Source organism: Rhinoderma darwinii, chromosome 11, assembly GCF_050947455.1.
Source record: "Rhinoderma darwinii isolate aRhiDar2 chromosome 11, aRhiDar2.hap1, whole genome shotgun sequence".
Lineage (NCBI taxonomy): Eukaryota > Metazoa > Chordata > Amphibia > Anura > Rhinodermatidae > Rhinoderma > Rhinoderma darwinii.
The window spans coordinates 20,682,617-20,706,382 of record NC_134697.1 but is presented as its reverse complement, the minus strand read 5'-3'; the positions used below and the strand labels follow the sequence as shown (position 1 = coordinate 20,706,382).

Below are 23,766 nucleotides of genomic sequence, written 5' to 3'. Positions count from 1 at the left end.
CTGCCTGCAAAAGATAAACGATATTTATCCAGAAATGCTTCCTGCCCCATACCAATGGATCTCTTGCACAGGCCTCGTGCTTATACACAGCAACCAATGTGAGCAAGCAGAGCTGCAGTGTAAAGCATGGGTTTATTTTAGAGACTTTTTACCCCCACCTCAGAAGTTCTAAAAGCCGTTTAGAGAAAGAGGCAAATGGTTAAGAAGTTATATAATGTGCAGTTTGTTGATGAAGTGGCCAATTTTTTTGGAATTAAATGAAAGTGTACAAGTACGGAATGCATTCTGGCATAAACAAACAAGTGGGCATAATATGCCATGTGCATGTTTTATTAAATTTACCATGTTTTACGTAATTTTTTTTACTATTTTGTAAATTGATGCAACCTGAAATCTTTGATAGATCTGCCCCATTTTTCCCAGAATTCTCCCCATGAGGCCCATACGTGCAGAAGATACATCTAAACCTATAGAATTCCAATATGAATACTTAACTGCACGACTTCTAACATACAAATGACTGCAAGGCCAGAAAAGAAAACAGCAGCAACACGCAGTTCACAGGCAAAACCTTCCAGAATAGACACATTTTATCATCAGTCCTGACAACAATGGGAACTTGGACAGTGGCCGGACATTCTGGCTGAGCAGTGCAGATCCCATACAGAACCTTCCTGAACACTGCTAGGCATTCTCTATTGTAAAACAAAAGGCTGTCCTTCAAATTGTAAACAAAAGCAAGCAAAGAGTTAACACCGTGGACTGTTACTTATGCTTCAGAGCTGTAATCTCCAACTGCTGCAAAAATACAACTCTCAGCATACAATGACAGCTGCAGGAAATTACTTATACTAGTAGTGTCTATGTACCTGTAGCGTGCCAATACCATACTTGTCCATGAGAATTCATCTTGCTACACTTACCTATCATAGATAGGACAGGAAAGGTTAAGCTGGCCACATACATTAGATTATTTCAGAAAAGGGGGCTGACTGTAGTCCATTTGAGCGTTCAAATTGACATCTATCTAAAGGCCTTTGTTCACACAGTGCAGCTTTGATGCAGATTTTGAATGCATTTATTTATATATTTTAAGTCAAAACCAAAATTGGATCCAGAAGAGGACACACCTTAGGCCTGATTCACATCACGTTTGTGCCCTACGTTTATAGTGTACGTCAGGAAAGCTTCAGACGTACACAATATACATTTCCATAGGGATCCATTAGTGGCCTTTTGGCCTCTGTTGGGCTGGAATACGTCCATGTACTTTTTTTTTTGCAGAATGGAATAACGTAGTATACTATGCTATTCCATCCTGAAGGATCCCGCTAAAAGAAAAAAAAAAGAAAGTATATATAGTGTGGTAGATGTTTTTTTTTTTTTTTATAACATGGGTTCCTATGTATGACAGATGCCACTTTATGGCATCCATCAGAGGTATACATTATATGTAGGGGCGTCAGGGACATCTCTAGTCCCAGAGTCCACGGCCAGGGCTCCACCGATGCTCTGGTCGGGGACTCCATAGCTGCAAGGCCCTGACATCACTGTCTATATATGGACAGGGACGTCAGGGGCTTCCCCAGGAACGGACTTCCCAGTCCGGATGCTACTTAATGCTTTTCCTGGGGACTCCCTGGCCATGGACTCTGGGACTGGAGATGCTCCTGACATCACTGTCATATATGGACATTTGACGTGGCTCCCTCCAGGAGTGGACTTTGTCATAATTTTTTTTGCTCAGCTTGTAGCCAAGTTTTACAGAACAGGCCAATATTTACCGACCTCTTCATATTAATGGTGCTTAGATGCAGAGATCATTGCCTAGATATAGCTCCCTACATTACAGCAATTCTACTTTGTAAGTTCCTTCATATTAGATTCCCGGAAAACAAACGTATCTTCAATTAATAGCAGTATAACCAGCAGGCTGGATGAAATCCAATAACATTTCATAATGACGTGCCTACCGGCTACAACAAGTTTTGCTTCCAGGATTGGAAGGGGTTTTTTTTTTTGTTGCAATCTCAATTGAAGAGATCGATGGTAAAGCAAAGTATTCAGTGTGTGCGGCTGCAAGGAAGCAGTGCCAGGGATGAGGGGTGGGGGAGGAGGATGAAGAGGGCCTTCCTGTACTGGGTGCTGGGGGAATAGGCGCGCCTTACAGGCCATTCCAACGGGATGAGCCACAGCAGCGATCTCACAGACGCAGCGCCTGGAGCAGGAGGGGACCAGCTGCTGCCACATTACTACAGTGCATTGCCACATGAAGCCACTTCCTCTTGTGACAGGTTACAAAGAACTAAAGTCCCTGGAATTACGATACACATGTTGCAGATTGTACTCACAGCTAGTGATAGGCGATCTGTAATTCTTTATGAAGGATCTGTTACATTTATGCCCACCCAAAATGACACAGGTGTTACTGTATTCTGCGCCAGTTCTGGCTGCAACTGACCAGCTGCAAATATCAGCCTTGTAAAGTGGCCGGGCACAAGGCTGTATGACAAGCGAATAAGACAAACATACAGGACATCTGACTGAATAGGTACCTGGTAGGAGGCTGCGAGCTTTGACCCTCATCCATTCCGAAGTTAAAAGAAGCATTCAAAAAAGTGCTTGAAATCCTAAAGTCCCTTTTACACGGGCCAATGATCGAGCCGTTAGACTGGATTCTGCAGCGTTTTACTGCGTTCTTTGATGCGTTTTTTTTTTTGTGTGGCCAGATGTTACACTAAATATAGTCAAATACAAAAATGACCTACATACATTTTGGGTTGTTTTTGAAACAATTTTGTGGTCATAGGCGTTCTTTTCCGAACGAGTGGCATTTTTTCCGGCTTCCTTCCATCGGCTTCCCTATAGGACTTCAAGAATGGCAGGAAAAAAAAAAAAAAAAAGCATGTACAGAATGACACTGAAAGGAAAACCGTCACCAAAAACGGCATGTTTTTTGATGCAGTTTAAATTGGCTGAAAAATTCTACATGTGAAGGATGCCCAAGACCTCATTCCCAGATTGCAGATTTGGTCAGTATTTTGCATCAGTATTTTTAGGCCTCATTCACATCTGCGTTGGAAGCTCAGTTAGGGGCCTGTCGCAGAACCAGCTAAAATTACCGAAAACAATAGCGCAGTATTATCTTTTCTGGTAAAACTACGGACACGCCGACGACACCCATTAAGGTCAATTGATTCTGTTTGCCGCCGGTGGTGTCTGCGGCACTTTCGGTTTTTCCCTTGTTCGACTTCTCTGACGGAGCAGAACAGAATGGCAAACTCTGGTGTGAACTAAGCCTTAGACAAAACACAGGGTAAATACAATGTAAAGATTTATACTTCTCTTCTTTGCATTAAAGGGGTTTTCCCATGAGAGACATTTATGACCTGTCCACAGGATATTCCATAAATGTCAGATAGATGCGGGTCCCACCTCTGGGACCCGAACCTATCTCTAGAACGGGGCCCCCTGAACCCATACTACCTCTCTGTGCTGCGGCTGAAGCATGTGATTTCCGACCATTAAGAAGAAAACCGCGTAGCTCACTAAGCTACACAGTTTCCGTAAGTCCCATAGAACGGAATGGTAATTACAGAAATAGTGTAGCGCGCATGCAACGCTGCTTCAATAACCGCCATCCACTACTATGGGACATATATGTAAACAGTGTAGCTCAGCAAGCTACGCAGTGTTCTTCTTAACGGTCGGGAATCACACGCTTCAGCCGCAACACAGAGGTAGTACGGGATTTAGGGGGCCCCGTTCTAGAGATAGGTGTGGGTCCCAGAGGTGGGACCCGCATCTGACATTTATGAGATATCCTGTGGCTTTAAAATACTTATGCAAAATACTGATAAAATCGGCACTATACGAATGAGGCTTTAGGGTATGTTCACACGCTTACTAAAAAACGTCTGAAAATACGCTCCTGATCATCAGCCGTTTTTGAAGCAAACTCACGTTTTTCACAGCGTTTTTGGAGCGGTTTTTCTATAGTCAATGAAAAACGGCTCCAAAAACAGCTACATAGAAAAAACGGCCCAGTCGGAACAGAACGCCGTTTTTTCCATAGAAAACAATGGGCAGATGTTTGGAGCCCGTTTACAGCCCGAAAATAAGCTGTGTGAACATTACCCTTAGGGCTTATTTACACGAACGTGTAATACGTCCGTGCAACGCGCGTGATTTTCACGCCCCGCCCACGGACCTATATGAGTCTATGGGGCAGTGCAGACAGTCTGTGATTTTTGCGCAGCGTGAGTCCGCTGCATAAAACTCATGACATGTCCTATATTTGTGCGTTTTCACTTCCGTGGGACGCGCGTGATTCGCGCAACAGCAGTAAAAAGTATGATTAAAAACAGAAAAGCACCACGTGCTTTTCTGTTTACAAAAATCCAGAGTGTCATAATGATGGCGGCTGCGCGAAAACCACGCAGCCGCGCATCATATGGTGATGACACACGGAGCTGTTAAGTGCCTTTTGCGCGCACAAAACGCACACGCTCGTGTAAATGCAGCCTTTGGGCTTATTCAGATGAACGGGATATACGTCCGTGCAACGCGCGTGGTTTTCACGCGCGTCGCACGGACCTATATTAGTCTATGGGGCCGTGCAGACAGTTGCGTGATTTTTACACAGCGTGAGTCCGCTGCGAAAAAGTCACGACATGTCCGTTCTTTGTGCGTATTTCGCGCATCACGGACCCATTGAAGTGAATGGGTGCGTGAAAATCACGCGCACCACACGGAAGCACGTGATTCGCACAACAGCTGTGAAACTATGAATGAAAACAGAAAAGCACCACGTGCTTTTCTGTTTACAAACATCCAAACGGAGTGTCATAATGATGGCGGCTGCGCGAAAATCACGCAGGGGCTGACACACGGAGCTGCCAAGTGCCTTTTGCGCGTGCAAAACGCCGCGTTTTTTGCGTGCGCAAAACGCACACGCTCTTGTGAATCCGGCCTTGCTGTAAGGCCTCAGAGAAAAGAAAGCGGGTTGCAGAAGTTTGTATGGTGGCACAGAGGCCCGTGCTGCTCCTTACTACCATTGCTCCATCAGACGTGGACTTTATGGAGCTATTCTCCCCTATGGCATTTGATAAAGAGAGTCATGATCGGATTTGTACAAAATCAGTAGGGTCAGAGAGATCCAGTGACCTGAATCTCCAAATACTGAAGAGGTTCAAAAGTTTTACAAAGTCCTGGCAAGGAAACAGGAATACACCGGCCCATCAATGGCTCCTGACATGTCACCACATCATGTCGGAATGCATATAAAAAAATCTCTTTACATGTATCTATAGTGGTGCTGCAAAAAAACAACACCTCACAGCAAAAAAATACCTGTCCCATGTGACTTGCCGTGGTTTCACCTCAAAAGCGGTTCTAGGAAACGTTCAATCCTTCATTTCTCCCTGTTGAAGTCAATGGGGAAAACGTATAACGGATAGACCACGTGGTATTAACCCCTGCAACGTGCCCTGATACGGCACTATTTTTTGCAGGAGTCTAAAATCCCATTTTCGTGTAACATCTGGCTGGTGCTTTACATTACTGCAGCAGGCAAAATGCAAATATAACAGTCCGAGAACATTTGTAAGATTGGATTTCCCTTTAAGATGTTGGTCATTTGCACAACCAATGCTAAAATGCCCAGAGATTGTGTTCTCCAGACCAAGTGCGGGCTGGAAAAGAAGCTGAAATATTCACCAAGAAACAAAGCTGTGCCCACGCAGCAAATCCTCTTTAAATTTCTTCTGTACAAAAAGCTGGCACTTTGGCCTCCCCGCGTAAAATCAGTGACTGGCAAATTACTCAAATGGACTTCCCATATCCAAAAGTCTGAAAACCCATCCATACAATACACATATATAGTAATTACACCAAACACTGCATGACTCGTGTCCTATAGTGACTGCATATACAGGGCAGGGGGGGGGGGGGGATGGAGATCTGTGCAGGTTTATGATCGGAACGTTCCCATCTATAGAAGGAAAAAAAGTCTGGAAACCTCAGACAATTCCTCATAAGACAATTCCATAATATGGTTCAAAGAAACTCCCGATTAATGGTTCCCTTTATAAGCAACGGTCGCCATGAAATATCCAATTGCAGCCTTCAGGAGACACAGGGGCACCGCTGAGATTTTTGATAGGCCTCCCGGATCAGACACTGTTGGTATGTCCTAGCAATATACCACCCATGTCTCCGACGAGGCTGCCCCTTTAAAAGGACTATGAAGTGACTTGTATGGCCTAAGCGCTAGATGTGCGCAACACAACAGTCCTATCATGTGATGCAAGTGGCACGTCCCGTCTGGGACCACACAACTAGACCTGGGCCCTAAACCAATCTACATCACGTTGTACCCCCGATTGTGAATATTGAGTTATTTAATGCACACGATTACTCCAGTCGTTTCACTAAGACAGTGACCGTGCTGGTTAAAGAGGCTCTGCAGCAGCTCACTATTTATTTATTTTTTAGAGAGCACCAATTTGCTTTGTTTTCACTACAGTCAAACCTTCTGGGAGCCTCCAAATTTTCAGTCCCATTGCAAAAATTGTATCTCCCTCTGCCAAAATGATCACTGTGGCGAGCCCCCCACACCGTCACCGGGCGCCTCTCAGCCAACCACAGCCGTGACCAGTTACAAATATTAAAAATGCAGCTTTCCAGTGGACGCCGATCTCGGCCATGGCTAATAGACCCCATAACCATGCAATCCACCCACAGAGCTCTACCAATGGCCCTATAACATAAAACCAGCAGGTGTAAATAAACATTGCCCTCCCCCCGCTTGCAGCCCCCACAATCATCGCTCAGGACCCAGTTTATTAGTGTGGATATAATAAAGCATGACCACATGTTTTGCACTATATTTAGTTGGGAATATCATAATAAGGACTTCAGTTTTCATGGCCCCATTTCCGATTGCTGCTGCTCATCCCACAAGCCGGTCAGGATCTGCTCTCGACCAATGATGGACGTGACGGAGCGACAATGCCGCTGGGATCAATGGGCACCCATGACACCCATTGTATACGGCGCTATACTCTTCAATACTGTGGTTATATTGCGAATCCCCTCTACTAGATAAAGCAGAGACCCCCCACATCCATCTCCGGAGGCTCCAAGACACGGTGCGTATAGAGGATTTACACTGCAGCCCCCCGGCAGACAGACCCCCACCTACAACATATAGGGGACCCCCACCGTTTAGGATTGGATCACGCCCACAAATACAATGCACGAGGCCAGAGGGACTATAGACGGGGGATTGTTATTTAAGCAATTGTCTAAAACAATTCATTGCAATAATGGTATTTAGTACCTACAGCATATATAAAATATATAGGACATTATATTACATAATAAGAATAGGTATCTGTTCTGTCTCCTGTCAATGTCAAACTACAACTCCCAGCATGCACTGCAAGTTGTATTCTTACAGCAGACAGAGGGCCACAGTTTGCAGACCCCTGATCAATTCTATATCAGTATTATTTATGTATATTATATATGTGATCAGTGGTCTGCAAACGGTGACCCTCTGCCTGCTGCAAAGCTTCAGTGCATGCTGGGAGTTGTAGTTTGACCAGGTCTGGAGAAGCAGAAAACGGATCCGTACTGTAATATAATATAATGTCACCCAGCCGATAAGTCTGACATAAGACGTCTCCTCACACTGGGAGGCTCAGTACAACTTCCTGCACTTACCCACTCCATACTTCTCCTCTTTCTTGGTGGGGACCCAGCGACTCATGATGGCTCCTGCTCCCCCAGATCCTGAGCTCAGTAACGGGCAGCCGTCATCGGGACATTGGCAGCTTAATTCTCAACAATTGGAAATTAACTAATAATAACAACAAGGAGGGAAGAACTGGGGATGGAAACACAGTAACTTTGTGAGGAGGAGGGAGGTGGAGGGGGAGGTAATAGCCCAGCCCTGGCCGGCGTGTCAGGGATTTCCTGGAGGTAGCTCCTCCCTGTACTGTGGGAAGAATGGCTGCGGCGGTACACAGGGAAGGTGTGGAGAAGACGGCGTTCAGGCCGCCATTTCCCGGCCCCCTTTTGGAACAACGGAACAGAGTGGGAGAGAACTTTGTTGGGGTCACGTGATGCACCGTGACGTCACCGTCGCTGGGCTGGGCTGGGGCTGCAGCTGGCCCGAGGGGGGACCTCATACAAGAGCGCTAGCGCGCGCAAAAACAAAGCGGAGTCGTAGCCCATAGCAACCAATCAGATGGCAGCTTTCTGTTAAAACCTGTGGATAAATGAGAGCTGAAAGCTGATTGGTTGTAATAGAACACTGCTGTAAACTAGGGTGTTGTTTGTTTTTAACCCCTTAAGGACATGGACAATTTTGTCCTTGAGGACAGAACAATTTTTTTTACATTTCCCCTCTTTGCATCCCGACGCTCATAACTTTTATTTTTTGTACAACGTAGTTGTATGAGACTTGTTTTTTTTGCGGGACGAGTTGTACTTTATGTAGGTACCATTTTTGGGTGCAAATACATTATCGTTTAATTTCTATACATTTTTATTTTGGCGAAAATGCAGAAAAAATGCAGTTCCACAGCAGTTTTAATATTTATTTTTTTACACCATACACCGATCATCATAAATAATGTTACATATTTGTTGTACAGGTTGTTACGGTCGTGGCGATACCAAATATGTCTATATTATTTCTTGTTTTGGGACTTATATTTAAAAAAGTTTATTATAAAAAAAATGTGTTTCTGTGTATTTTCTTTACGTTGTATTTATTTATTTATCATTCATTTTTTTTACATTCATTTAACTTTTTTTTTTTTTTATTCCCATAAAGCAGGGGTCTCAAGCACGCGGCCCGCGGGCCGCATGCGGCCCCTGGGGCTGTCATCTGTGGCCCGCGGGACACAGAGCCGCTAGTATCGGCTCTGCTCCGAGACTCTGGAATTCCCTGACATCGCTGTCCACATATGAACAGCGATGTCTGGGGCTTCCCCAGAGCCGGAGTCCCGAGCAGAGCGCTGGTGTCGGCTCTGCTCCGGGACTCTGTGGAATTCCCTGACATCGCTGTCCACATATGGACAGTGTGTCAGGGTCTTGCCCAGAGCGGAGCAGAGCGCTGGTGTCGGCTCTGCTCCTGGACTCTGTGGAATTCCCTGACATCGCTGTCCACATATGAACAGCGATGTCTGGGGCTTCCCCGGAGTCCCGAGCAGAGCGCTGGTGTCGGCTCTGCTCCGGGACTCTGTGGAATTCCCTGACATCGCTGCCCATATATGGACAGTGTGTCAGGGTCTTGCCCAGAGCGGAGCAGAGCGCTGGTGTCGGCTCTGCTCCTGGACTCTGTGGAATTCCCTGACATCGCTGTCCACATATGAACAGCGATGTCTGGGGCTTCCCCAGAGCCGGAGTCCCGAGCAGAGCGCTGGTGTCGGCTCTGCTCCGGGACTCTGTGGAATTCCCTGACATCGCTGTCCACATATGAACAGCGATGTCTGGGGCTTCCCCAGAGTCGGAGTCCCGGGCAGAGCGCTAGTACAGGCTCTGCTCTGGGACACTGTGGAATTCCCTGACATCGCTGCCCATATGTGGACAGTGTGTCAGGGTCTTCCCCATAGCGGAGTCCCGGGCAGAGCGCTAGTATAGGCTCTGCTCCGGGACGCTGCGGAATTCCCTGACATATCTGCCCATATATGGACAGTGTGTCAGGGTCTTCCCCAGAGCGGAGTCCCGGGCAGAGCGCTAGTATCGGCTCTGCTCCGGGACTCTGTGGAATTCCCTGACATCGCTGCCCATATATGGACAGTGTGTCAGGGTCTTGCCCAGAGCGGAGCAGAGCGCTGGTGTCGGCTCTGCTCCTGGACTCTGTGGAATTCCCTGACATCGCTGTCCACATATGAACAGCGATGTCTGGGGCTTCCCCAGAGCCGGAGTCCCGAGCAGAGCGCTGGTGTCGGCTCTGCTCCGGGACTCTGTGGAATTCCCTGACATCGCTGTCCACATATGAACAGCGATGTCTCGGGCTTCCCCAGAGCCGGAGTCCCGGGCAGAGCGCTAGTACAGGCTCTGCTCTGGGACACTGTGGAATTCCCTGACATCGCTGCCCATATGTGGACAGTGTGTCAGGGTCTTCCCCATAGTGGAGTCCCGGGCAGAGCGCTAGTATAGGCTCTACTCCGGGACGCTGCGGAATTCCCTGACATATCTGCCCATATATGGACAGTGTGTCAGGGTCTTCCCCAGAGCAGAGTCCCGGGCAGAGCGCTATTATCGGCTCTGCTCCGGGACTCTGGGGAAGCCTCTGACATCGCTGTCCATAGATCGACAATGATGTCAGGGGCTTCCCCAGAGCAGGAGTCCCAGTGATGTCAGCAGCACAGCTGGAGTCCCAGGAAGAGCCTACTAGCGCTCTGCCTGGGACTCCAGCTCTGGGCAAGCCCCTGACATCACTGGGGCAGCCTCTACAGAGGGCACTGTGGCCTTATCTACAGAGGGCACTGTGGCCTTATCTACAGAGGGCACTGTGGCCTTATCTACAGAGGGCACCGTGGCCTTATCTAGGGGTGTGTTGCATTATCCACAGAGGGCACTGCGGCAGCATCCACAGAGGGCACTGCGGCAGCATCCACAGAGGGCACTGTGTTAGCATCCACAGAGGGCACTGCGGCAGCATCCACAGAGGGCACTGCGGCAGCATTCACAGAGGGCACTGCGGCACTATCTAAAAAGGGGCTGCCCAATCTTGACATGTGTGCTAACTGAGCCGCTGGACTGCATTTAGCGACACTTAAACTGGAAAGCTGGATTGTTGAAATAAGCAGTTGGAGAAATATTTCAAATTTTAAACCTAGCGGTATTATTATAGTAATGTAGTGTTATAGTAGTTCAAATAACTAATTGATTAACAATAATTTTGAATTGTATCAAATTTGAAAGTAATGCGGCCCGTCAACTTCCCATTTTTTGTATATGCGGCCCACTTACCCGGCAGAGTTTGAGACCCCTGCCATAAAGGGATTTATCATTTTGATTTTGTAACTGTAATGTACTGGCATAGATCTATATGCCAGTACATTAGCCTGTTACTAATTGTACGCAGGCAGTTGTTAGGGCGCACCTCAGTATGCCCTAACAACAGGAAATATGTTCAGACAGCCCTGGGGTCCTTCAATGGACCCTGGGCTGTCTGCCCATACGAGTTGTGGGCTTTGATCGCGTCACAGTTATCTTCTGTGGCACGATCAAAGTGCAGTCCCCACTCCTTGAACGCCGCGATCAGCTTTCATCTCGTCATTCAAAGGGTTAACGGCGGACAGAAGCTGTTTCTCTCCTCTCTGCTGTCAGAGCGGGGCCGTGGCTGTGTATTACAGCCGTTGCCCCGCTCTCGATCGCGCGCAGAGACAGCTGTCACACAGGACGAGAATGCTCCTCCTAATGCACCAAGTACTCGCATATGTTCACACACCATATGTTCAAGCGTATTTTGGAGCGTAAAACGCTCGTATTACACTCTGAAGTATACTTGAAGTACGCCTGCAAACAGCTGCCTATTGATTTCAATGGGAAATACACTGTGTAGTTCGTATGAAGCAAAAGTGCGATTTTTGAAAAATAAAAAGAAATGCTGCAGTTTTGTCACGATTACGAAACTCGCGAAAAAAACAACTCTTGTAAATACACCCTATTGGCATAGCCACAGGGTACTCCTTTCTGAGAAGAGCAGGCAACCCCAAGCTTGCTCTTCTTTTCCCAAATCTTCAATAGATTTGTATGGAAAGAGCTGCATACATGCGCGTCCATCTCTTCATTCAGTTTGCGCCTGGAAGTGGTTCTTTCAATAGCTGGGGGTCCCAGAGGAGGTACCCCGATCCTTGCCATGATATATCCTGTAGATATGCCACAAATATCTAAGATGGGAATACGCCCTTAACCCCTTCCCGACATTTGACGTATCCATACGCCAAAGTCGGGTAGGGGAAGTATGGAGCGGGCTCACGAAGTGAACCCGCTCCATACGATGCCGGTGTCAGCTCTTTGTTACAGCCGACTCTTCAAAGTAAAGAGCAGCATCGCGCTCGAGGGCGATCCCGCTCGTTTAACTCGTTAAATGCTGCAGTCAATAACGACAGCAGCATTTAAATCGTTAGAAAGAGGGGGCGACCCCCTCTAACAGCTCATCGCGCCCCCCGCAGCGCAATCGCAGGGGGGGCGATGGTTGCTATGGCTGCCTGGAGGCCTAATGAAGGCCCCCAGGTCCGCCATCTTTGTACACCTATTAGGCCCTGCCTCTGGCAGGGCTTAATAGAAGCCTGTCAGAATCACGATATACTGCTATACATTGGTATTGCAGGATATTGTGCAAGCGCTCTAACGATCGCTGGTTGAAGTCCCCTAGGGGGACTAATATAAAAGTAAAAATGAATTAAATAAAGGGGTTTTTTTGTGTAAAAAAAAATGGAAAAAATGTAAAGTACAAAAAAAATTATTTTCCCATTTTCCTCCTAGAGCATAGTGAAAAAAGAAATAAATAAACATAATTGGTATCGCCGCGTCCGTAAAAATCTGAACTATTACAATATATCATTATTTAACCCGCACGGTGAACGCCGTAAAAAAAAAATATATAAATGACAGAATCGCTATTTTTTGGTCACCTAATCTCCCACAAAAAATTAAATAAAAAGTGATCAAAACATTGCATGTGCACCAAAATGGTATTATTAAAAACTACAGCTTGTCCCGCAAAACATAAACCCTCATACCACTTAATCGACGGAAAAATAAAAAAGTTACGGCTCTCAGAATTTGGCGACACAAAATAAATTTTCTTTTTTACACTTAGGTTTTTACTTGTAAACGTAGTAAAATATAGAAAAAACTATATATATTTTGTATCGCCGTAATCGTATTGATCCACAAAATAAAATTAACATGTTGTTTTAATTGTACAGTGAATTCCGTAAAAACAGCGCGCAAAAAACCATGGAGGAATCGCTTTTTTTTTCATTTTCTACCTCACAAATAATTTTTTCCTGTTTCCCAGTACATTATATGGCAAAATAAATGGTGCTACGAAAAACTACAACTCGTCAAGCCCTCATAGTACTATATCGACGGAAAAATAAAGACATTATGGCTTTTGGAAGGTGGGGAGGAAAAAACGAAAATTAAAATCTGAAAAAGGGCTGGGGCGGAAAGGGGTTAAAGGGGTTTTCCGAGATAAAATGACTATGTGTTAATTCTTGTAATTTATTAATGTAAATACATTTGTAATATATTTACATTTTCCAAAGTGGCCCCGTTTCCAGATCCTGCCGTGGGGTACTTGACGGGTGACGTCACTCTCTGGCCGCTGTGTTGATCTTCTATTATTTTCCGGGTATACGACACGTCACTTGTGACGTGACGTGTATGGGCTGTTCTGCTGCACCGCCTGTAACGCGCATGCACGGTCGTTGCTGTCATCTCGAGAACAGCAGGGACCAAAAGAACAGTAGGGACCGCGCATGCACATTACGGGCTGTACAGCAGAACAGCCCATACATGGCACGTCACAAGTGACGTGTCGTATACCCAGAAAATAATTGAAGATCAACACAGCGGCCAGGGAGTGACGTCACCCGTCAAGTACCCCGCGGCAGGATCTGGAAACGGAGCCACTTTGGAAAATGTAAGTATATTACAAATGTATTTACATTAATAAATTACAAGAATTAACACATAGTCATTTTATCTCGGACAACCCCTTTAAGTCTAAAAAGTAGTTAACAGCACAAGTATGTGTGCGCCGTTATAAAGGGTTTTTAAGATTCGCCAAAAATTCTAAAATACGCCAGACCTGTAAAAAAAAAATAGTAAAACTTCCAAAAAATATTTATATACTTAATGCAAAAATTCAGCTTTTATCTTTTGCGTGAGTGGGAGAGAAGCCGCTGACAAATGTGTCTCTTTGTCCCCACTAAAATGAACGTGCATACCCCGAATCGGTATCTTGAAAACCATCATGGCTGTTGCTTTCTTTCCCTATATGTCTACTGTCCTGATATATACTAAATTGGTAGTCCATCATATTTCTATTGTGTATGGGCGGCTTCACTGTTTATTGTTTTTATATCAATCATAGCAGCGGTGCATGCATTCAATCCACCAAGCAATCATTGTTTCGCATCCATTTGGTATTGCAATGTTTGGCGTCAGGTCGTAACTGCAACATCCCAGCTCCTGATCCTGCACATACACAGAACACTTTGAGAATAGTAGATTGGCGAATGCTTGTGGCGATGCCCTGTGGTGTCATATAGAAAGCCCTTACATCTGTAACCGACTGCAGTATTTGCATGTATCGCAGCTACTATGGATTACAAAAATACATCAGAAAGTAAAGGAATCAGGCATTACAGTTCTTGGGATCAGCATTTGTGCCACCATGAAAAGATTTTTATGGCGTATCCTATTGACATGCTATGATGAAAAAAGCCTCCTTAATGTTTCTGGGAAAATCAGATACTACAATGTGGCATTCAAAAGTAGTACTAAAAATATTCAGTGATTCAAATCATGACCACCTATCATGTAAAAAAAAACATAAATTGACTCCACTACTACTGCTCTGTCTGAACAAGGCCTTAAAGGCGTTTTCCACTCTAATGCATGTTTCACCTATCCACTGTATAGGTGATAAATGCTAGATCAGTGAGGGTCAAACCGCTGGAACCCCCAGTGATTGCCCGAATGGGGGACCCCTGTCCTCCGTTCCCCCCAGCCGCAAGAGGGTGGCTAGGCAAAGTTTGAATGAAGCGGTATCCTGCCACTCCAGTCAGTGTCTATGACACTGACAAAAACAGGCTGTTTGTAGGGGTCGGATCCCCGCCTATCTAGCATTTATCACCTATCCAGTGGCTAGGTAAAAACATGCTTTATGCTGGCATATCCCTTTAAGGTGCCCATACATATTAGATGATAGGAACCTGGCCGACTATCTAATGTGTATGGTGTGTCCTGACTCTGTCGGGGCAAATCAGATTCGACCATGTTGGATTTCAATATGCCCGATCCTTTGTTCCCGTGACAAATAAGCCATATGCAGGGATTTTATGGTTTTTACTAGCAGCACGTCCTTTCTTCCAGTGAACTTTATACTTATGTTTTTCTGGGTTAAGGAGGAAGTTGCATTACCTGTTTATTTATTGTATGTATCACTATACTGTCTCTTCTAAACCATCTGTGGCAAATTATATTTGGCGTGTGCATACTTAAAGGGAACCTGTCACCAGCATTTCACCTATTGAGCTTTACTTCTCCTTCACTGGCCACTGCTATAAAAAGTTCATTGGCGTTATCCCCTCTCCTAAACTCTTCCTCCGAATTTAAATAACGGTCTGCAAACATTTTGCGCCTTTTATCATCATAATCCGGTGTCCCTTCGTGCGCACACACCAAAAGAGGACATCAATGCACAAGCGTGGTACTTTGTGTGCTGGGGAAGACGAGGAGCTGTCAATCAAAAGTAAGGAGGCGGGGTAAACTCAGAAAGACTTGAGGAATGAAGATATGACTCTTTTCAAATGAAGACCTGACTCTCTTATGCTCATTAGCATACGGCGTGGGAACACTAAAAAGCTAAATACTAAAGCTACAGAGCCGACTACAAAGACAATTATAGGTTATATAGAAATGATTTTTCACCCACTACCACCTGGTATTGCTGGTTTAATAGGTGAAATGCTGGTGACAGGTTCCCTTTAACCTTAAAAAGACACAGGTTTGCCCACAATGTGATTAATTTTCTAATAATTATTTTTCTATATTCATCTTTCTGACAGGTCTCTTTAGTAAATACTTTTATCCCCCATAAAATAAAAAATCTGGAACATCTTTTCTTAGAACTCTGCGTTGTTCCTTTCCTCTGTTATTCTCCCTTGAAATGTAGGGATAAATGAACAACTGTGTTTTACCATTCCCCTTGTCAATGGGGCAGGACCCAGTCTGACACTGTCCAGTCATTGCTGACAATGTCATACTGTGTAGTGAGAGAATCTATGTAGGTTCACCAACCCCTTTAATGTTCCCAATTGGCTAAGAGGTCATAGTGACATGTCAGAAGTTCTGATCGGTGGGGGTCTTAACACTGAGAGCCCCACCAATCGCTAAAACAAAGCTGCAGAATCGCTCTGGTGAGCGCTGAGCCGCTCAGTTTCTGATCTGTTTTTCGCGGAAAGCTGAGCAATTGGTGTACGGTCTCAATATAAAGTCTGTGAGCCCAATTTATATCAAGTTATTATCACTAGGGTCGTACATAAGGAGTCCATGTAGTGACAAAACTAATATACAATTAAAACAAGATGAGTGAGGGCCCTGCTCGCAAGTGCTTACAATCTATGAGGAAATAAGGGAGACACAAACTGTAATAAGTGCTATTTAAGTACAATGGTCAACAGCCAGTATCTGTGTATGACAGACATAAAGTGCATTAGGGTGCAAGTAGTGTGCGGGATACTGCTGAGTGAGGGGGTCAGGTTCTGATGACTAAAGTAAAAAGGAGCAGCCAGGGAAAGGAATTTAATTAGAAAATGTGATGGTTCTGTCTAAAAAGATGTGTTTTTAGGGCACGTTTAAAACTCTGGATGTTGGGAATTAATCGGATTGTCTGGGGTAGCTCATTCCAGAGGACTGGTGCAGCACGAGAGGAAAATCTTGGAGACGGGAGTTGGATGTTCAGATTATGGAGGATTTTAATCTAAGGTCGTTGGTAGAATGTAGAGCCCGAGTAGGGTGGTAGACAGAGATGAGGGAGGAGATGTAAGGAGGTGCAGCACTGGGGAGAGCTTTGTGGGTGAGAGTAATAAGATTAAATTCTGAAGGGAATGGGCAACCAGTACAGTGACTGGCACAGGGTAGAGGCGTTGGTGCAGTGACTGGCACAGGGTAGAGGCATTGGTGTAGCGATTTGTCACAAAGAGGAGCCTGGCTGCGGCATTAAGGATCGATTGGGGAGGGGGGAGTTTAGTGAGAGGAAGAACGATTAGTAATGAGTTACATTAGTCAAGACGACAGTGAATCAGAGCAACAATGAGAGTTTTGGCTCTTTCCTCAGTAAGAAAAGGGCAGATTCTGAAAGATATTTTTGAGGTGAAAGTGACAGGAGCATGAAAGTGATTGAATGTGAGCAGTAGTGGAAAGATCTGAGTCAAAAATAATCCCAAAACAGCGGGCGTGCTCCTAGGAGATATGGTAGTGCCACACACTGAGATGGAGACATCAGGTTTAGGGAGGTTAGTAGATGGTGGGAGCACAAGGAGCTCAGTTTTAGAAAGATTCAGTTTCAGATAGAGAGAGGACATGATGTTAGAGACAGCGGACAGACAATCACTGGTGTTTTGTATTAGAGCGGGGGTGATGTCACAGGAAGAGGCATATAATTGGGTGTCATCAGCGTAGAGATGGTACTGGAAGCCAAATCTGCTGATGGTTTGTCCAATAGGGGCTGTGTAGTGAGAAAAGAGGAGCGGACCGAGGACTGATCCCTGAGGAACCCCGATAGCAACGGGAAGAGGAGAAGAAGAACTAGAACCAGCAAATAACACATCGAACGAGCGGTCAGAGAGATAGGAGGAAAACCAAGAGAGAGCCGCGTCCTTGAGGCCCATAGAGTGGAGCAAGTTAAGTAGGAGTTTGTGGTCTACAGTATCAAAGACTGCAGAGAGATTCAGAAGAATCAGGAGAGAGGATTTGCCGTTATATTTAGCCGCCAAGAGAACATTTGAAACTTTAGTAAGGGCAGTTTCTGTGGAGTGTAGAGTGCGGAAACCAGATTGTAAGGGGTCTAGAATGGAGTTAGCAGAGAGATAGCGGATAATGCGAGAGTAGACCAAGCGTTCCAGGAGTTCAGAGATGAAGGGCAGATTAGAGACAGGTCTGTAGTTAGCAGCGCTGGATGGGTCAAGATTCAGTAATGGGTTTTTATAACGTCATATTTAAAAGATGAGGGAAAAATTCTAGAAGAAAGAGCGAGGTTAAATATTTTAGTCAGGTGACTAGTGACAACTGGGGAGAGGGACTGGAGGAGGTGTGAGGGGATAGGATCACTAGAACATGTAGTAGGACGAGAAGACGAGAGGAGCCTGGACACTTCTTCTGTTATTGGGTCAAATGCTGAAGAAGAGGGAGTGCGGGAGGGAAGGGGATCGATGTTACTAGGGGACTGGGGGATAATATCATGCCGGATGTTGTCAATTTTAACTTTAAAATAAGTGGCCAGGTCTTCAGCACTGAGATCTGTGATTGGGGTCTAGACTTTAGGACTAAGGAGGGAATGAAATGTATAAAAGAGACATTTAGGATTATTAGATAATGTGGAGATGAGAGAGGTGAAATTGACTTGTTTGGCGCGGTGAATGGCAGAGTTGTAAATTCTCAGCATAAATTTGTAATGGAGGAAATCTGCTGACATGTGCGATTTTCTCCACAGAGGTTCGGCACATCACAAGCGCCGCTGAAGAAAGCGGGATTGAGGCGTGTGCCAGGGTTGTGGACTTCTTTGCCGGGTCGTTCGGAGGGTAGGGGTGGCTCTTTCATAGAAAGCATTTTTGAGAGTGTTCTTGTAATATTTGGCAGCCAGATTGGAACAGGAGAGGGAAAAGATAGGGGACAATGTGGACTGTAGACTTTCTATGAGTTGCTGAGTGTTAGGCTGGGTTCACACGACCTATTTTCAGACGTAAACGAGGCGTATTATGCCTCGTTTTACGTCTGAAAATAGGGCTACAATTCGTCGGCAAACATCTGCCCATTCATTTGAATGGGTTTGCCGACGTACTGTGCAGACGACCTGTCATTTATGCATCATCGTTTGACAGCTGTAAATTGACTGCCTCGGCAAAGAAGTGCAGGACACTTCTTTGCAATGTAATTTGAGCCGTTCTTCATTGAAGTCAATGAAGAGCAGCTCAAGATTTACGAGCGTCAAAGACGCCTCGCATAATGCGACGAGGAGCTTTTACGTCTGAAACGACGCAGCTGTTTTCTCCTGAAAACAGTCTGTCTTTTCAGATGTAAAAGCCACTTCTCGTGCGTACATACCCTAAATGGCAAGTAGATTTTTGTATGTCTGATGGGTAGGCATGTCCTGAGGAGGCAGGGAATATTTGATAGTAAAGGAGAGAAGGTTGTGATCAGAAAGCGGGAGAGGAGAGAAACTGAGCAGAGACTGAAGAAGACCAGGTCAAGTGAATTCCCTCTTCATGTGTAGGAGAGATAGTAAGTTATGACAGACCTAGGGACGAGGTTAAAGACAGAAACTGGGAGGCAGATGAGGAGATTGGGTTATCAATGGGGATATTGAAGTCACCCATGATGAGAGTGGGTGTTTCAGAGGATAGGAATTGTGGAAGCCAGGCAGCAAATTGATCCAGAAATTGACGTGGTGAGCCCGGGGGTGGTAGACAACTCGGAGGGAGAATGGGCGAAAGAGTTTGAGGGTGTGAACTACAAAAGAGCTAAATGTGATTGAGGGTATCGGGGGCATGACCTGGAAATTGCCGTTTTTTCCTTTTTTAACCCCTTCCAGCCACCGCCATTTTTCAGATTTTCATTTTAGTTTTTTCCTCCCCACCTTCCAAAAGCCATAACTTTTTTTATTTTTCCATCGATATAGTCCTATGAGGGCTTGATTTTTGCGGGAAGAGTTGTGGTTTTTCGTAGCACCATTTATTATACCATATAATGTACTAGGAAACGGAGAAAAAATTATTTGTGGGGTAGAAAATGAAAAAAACAGCGATTCCTCCATTGTTTTTTGCACTTGGTTTTTACAGAATTCACTGTGCAATTAAAACAACATGTTAACTCTATTCTGTTGGTCAATACGATTACGGCGATACCAAATATATATAGTTTTTTTCTATATTTTACTACTTTTACAAGTAAAAACCTAAGTGTAAAAAAGAAAATTTCTTTTGTGTCGATAAATTCTGAGAGCCATAAGTTTTTTATTTTTCTGTCGATTAAGTGGTATGAGGGCTAATTTTTGCAGTTAATTTTGTCGTTTTTAATGATACCATTTTGGGGTACATCCGACGTTTTGATCACGTTTTATTTCATTTTTTGTGGGAGATGAGGTGACCAAAAAATAGGGATTGTGGCGTTTACATTTATTTTTTTTAGAGCGTTCATCGTGCGGGTTAAATAATTATATATTGTAATAGTTCAGACTTTTACGGATGCGGCAATACCAATTATATATATATTTTTTTTTTACTATGCTCTAGGGGGAAAAGTATTTTTTTTTTTTAACTTTTAATATATATATTTTTTTTTACATAAAAAAAACAACTTTATTTTACAAATTTGTACTTTTTTTATTAGACTGCCGGAGGCAGTGCTTAATAGGAGCAGCCAACGCCACCCCGCGATTACATTGCGGGGGGCGCGATGAGCTGTTAGAGGTTGCCCCCCTCTTTCTAATGAGTTAAACGAGTGTGATCGCGCTCAATCCCGCTAATTACTCTAAAGTGGTGACTGTAACATACAGCCAACACCCGCATCGTATGAAGCGGGTTCAGCCTGTTCCATACTTCCCCTACCCTACTATGACGTATGGATACGTCAAATGTCGGGAAGAGGTTAAGGGTCATATTTCCATGTTATTATTTATATTTGACTATCCTGACAAAATTGAAATAACTGGGAACCCCTATTCTCAGAGGTAATAATGTTAGCTTTTTATTGCTTACTTTGCATTTTTAGGAGATAAACATGAATATCAGATGTTTGGAGGAGTGAGTTTGGAATGTGAATGAAAGAAAGATAAAATAAAAGCAGTGATGGACTTTCTTGTGGATGTTCACAATCCTGAATATCAATGAATAAATATGGTGATCCTCATCAAGGTTCCTGATCAATGTTACATCTGGGAATGTTACTAATGTTATAAAGATTTAACTAAGAAATCTATCTATCTATCTATCTATCTATCTATCTATCTATCTATCTATCTATCTATCTATCTATCTATCTATCTATCTATCTATCTATCTATCTATCTATCATCTATCTATCTATCTATCTATCTATCTATCTATCTATCTATCTATCTATCTATCTATCTATCTATCTATCTATCTATCTATCTATCTATCTATCTATCTATCTATCTATCTCTCTCGTATGTATCTATCTATCTATCTATCTATCTATCTATCTATCTATCTATCTATCTATCTATCTATCTATCTATCTATCTATCTATCTATCTATCTATCTATCTATCTCTCTCGTATCTATCTATCTATCTATCTATCTATCTATCTATCTATCTATCTATCTATCTATCTATCTATCTATCTATCTATCTATCTATCTATCTATCTATCTATCTATCTCTCTCGTATCTATCTATCTATCTATCTATCTATCTATCTATCTATCTATCTATCTATCTATCTATCTATCTATCTATCTATCTATCTATCTATCTATCTATCTATCATCTATCTCTCTCGTATCTATCTATCTATCTATCTATCTATCTATCTATCTATCTATCTATCTATCTATCTATCTATATATCTATCTATCTATCTATCTCTCTCGTATCTATCTATCTATCTATCTATCTATCTATCTATCTATCTATCTATCTATCTATCTATCTATCTATCTATCTATCTATCTATCTATCATCTATCTCTCTCGTATCTATCTATCTATCTATCTATCTATCTATCTATCTATCTATCTATCTATCTATCTATCTATCTATCTATCTATCTATCTCTCTCGTATCTATCTATCTATCTATCTATCTATCTATCTATCTATCTATCTATCTATCTATCTATCTATCTATCTATCTATCTCTCTCGTATCTATCTATCTATCTATCTATCTATCTATCTATCTATCTATCTATCTATCTATCTATCTATCTATCTATCTATCTATCTATCTATCATCTATCTCTCTCGTATCTATCTATCTATCTATCTATCTATCTATCTATCTATCTATCTATCTATCTATCTATCTATCTATCTATCTATCTATCTATCTATCTCTCTCGTATCTATCTATCTATCTATCTATCTATCTATCTATCTATCTATCTATCTATCTATCTATCTATCTATCTATCTATCTATCTATCTCTCTCGTATCTATCTATCTATCTATCTATCTATCTATCTATCTATCTATCTATCTATCTATCTATCTATCTATCTATCTATCTATCTATCCATCCATCCATCCATCCATCCATCCATCCATCCATCCATCCATCCATCCATCCATCCATCCATCCACCCATCCATCCATCTATCATCTCTTCTTTTTTTTTTTTGAAATTCTTTATTTTCGTGACAACAGCCACATATTTTCAGAATACACAATACAGCAGGTACATGTGGGAAAATATATCAACTTGCAAAAAACCAAGATGTATGCTTTTGAAATTTACAATGTAAACCTACCACGAGGTAGTATTATATGTCATCTTTAAGGTATAAACATGAACTTCCCCACTATGCATAAGAAAGACATATTTAGTTAAAAGTACAGAATGGAGTGAAAGAGCAAGAAGGGGAGGAGAAGTAGTAACTCCCACCGGGGAGACCCCCACCACCCCCGAGCAGGACCCCACGAGCTATCCATCAGTGTCCACACTTCCAAGAATGTCAGTGTAGAAGTCGGAGTCCTGAAACACGATCCACGGGGCCCACGTGCGACAGAACCTAGTGTGTGCATCGTGAATGGAGGAGGTTAGGTCCTCCATATGCATAAGGTCATTGACCTTCGAGATCCACAGAGACAGTGACGGCGGAGAGGATTTCTTCCAGCGTAAAGGGATACAATGTCGTGCAGCCATCACTAAAAAGTGAAGGAGAGAGCGTTTGTATGTGTTAGCCGGAATGTCACAGTGATGGAGGAGGAAGAAGGCCGCGTCCATGTTACAGGTAGCGTCTGTAACCTTGAGGATCACCCTTTTGACCCCGTCCCAAAATCCAGTTAGTCGTGAGCATGACCAGAAAGTGTGTAGAAGGGTACCATTGTCCAAACCGCATCTCCAACAGAGAGGTGAGACAGTCGGGAAGATGCGATGAAGGCGGACCGGGGTCCTATACCATCGTGAGAGCAACTTAAAGCTAGCCTCCTGATATCGTGAGCTAATTGATGTTTTATGAGCTAGGGTAAGAATTCGGGAACATTGGCTTGTGGTAAATGTGATTCCCAAGTCAGCCTCCCATTCCGAAATGTACCCAGGCGTCGGTAGGTCCGGTGGGTTTAGTAGAAGACGGTAAATTGTGGACAGAGTATGGCGCGCCGACCCATCCTCGGCACATATCTTTTCCAGCTGAGATCTAGGGGCGTGGAATAGGGCCGAAGAGGGCAATGAAGAGTAGAAGTGACGGAGTTGGAATACACGCCAATAACCCAATGGGGGGAGGTCAGGCATCCGTGTCAACTCTGCGAGAGAGAGCCACTCGGAGTTCTTCAAGAAGTGTTCTGCCCTAAATACCCCTGCCGACGACCAGGACTTGAACACCGGATCTGTCACTCCAGAGGGAAAGGAAGGGTTTCCCAGAATCGGAGTCATGGGAGAGCAGAGAGGGAGGAGACTTGATCGGACCACTGGAAGTGCACAACAACGGAGCGTGGGGCCTATCGTGGGATGACGGTGTAGGGACGTGGGAAGTCCCTGTTTCAACCAAGGAATCGTCTCTAAAGGAATCTCCGAGAAACCTTGCTCAAGGCCTATCCAGG

At 44.1% G+C, this 23,766-nt stretch overlaps 1 protein-coding gene across 1 annotated transcript in view; it reads right to left on the bottom strand.

Annotated features, from left to right (window-relative positions):
• The window catches only part of DOCK1 (dedicator of cytokinesis 1), a 362,037-nt gene extending 353,856 nt beyond the window's left edge, over positions 1-8,181 (bottom strand). Inside the window, exon 1 of the mRNA XM_075843124.1 lies at positions 7,729-8,181. Within this exon, the coding sequence (XP_075699239.1) occupies positions 7,729-7,774 (46 nt within the window). The 5' untranslated portion in view covers positions 7,775-8,181. The remainder of the gene's footprint in view (positions 1-7,728) is intronic.
• Positions 8,182-23,766: the final 15,585 nt, after the last annotated feature.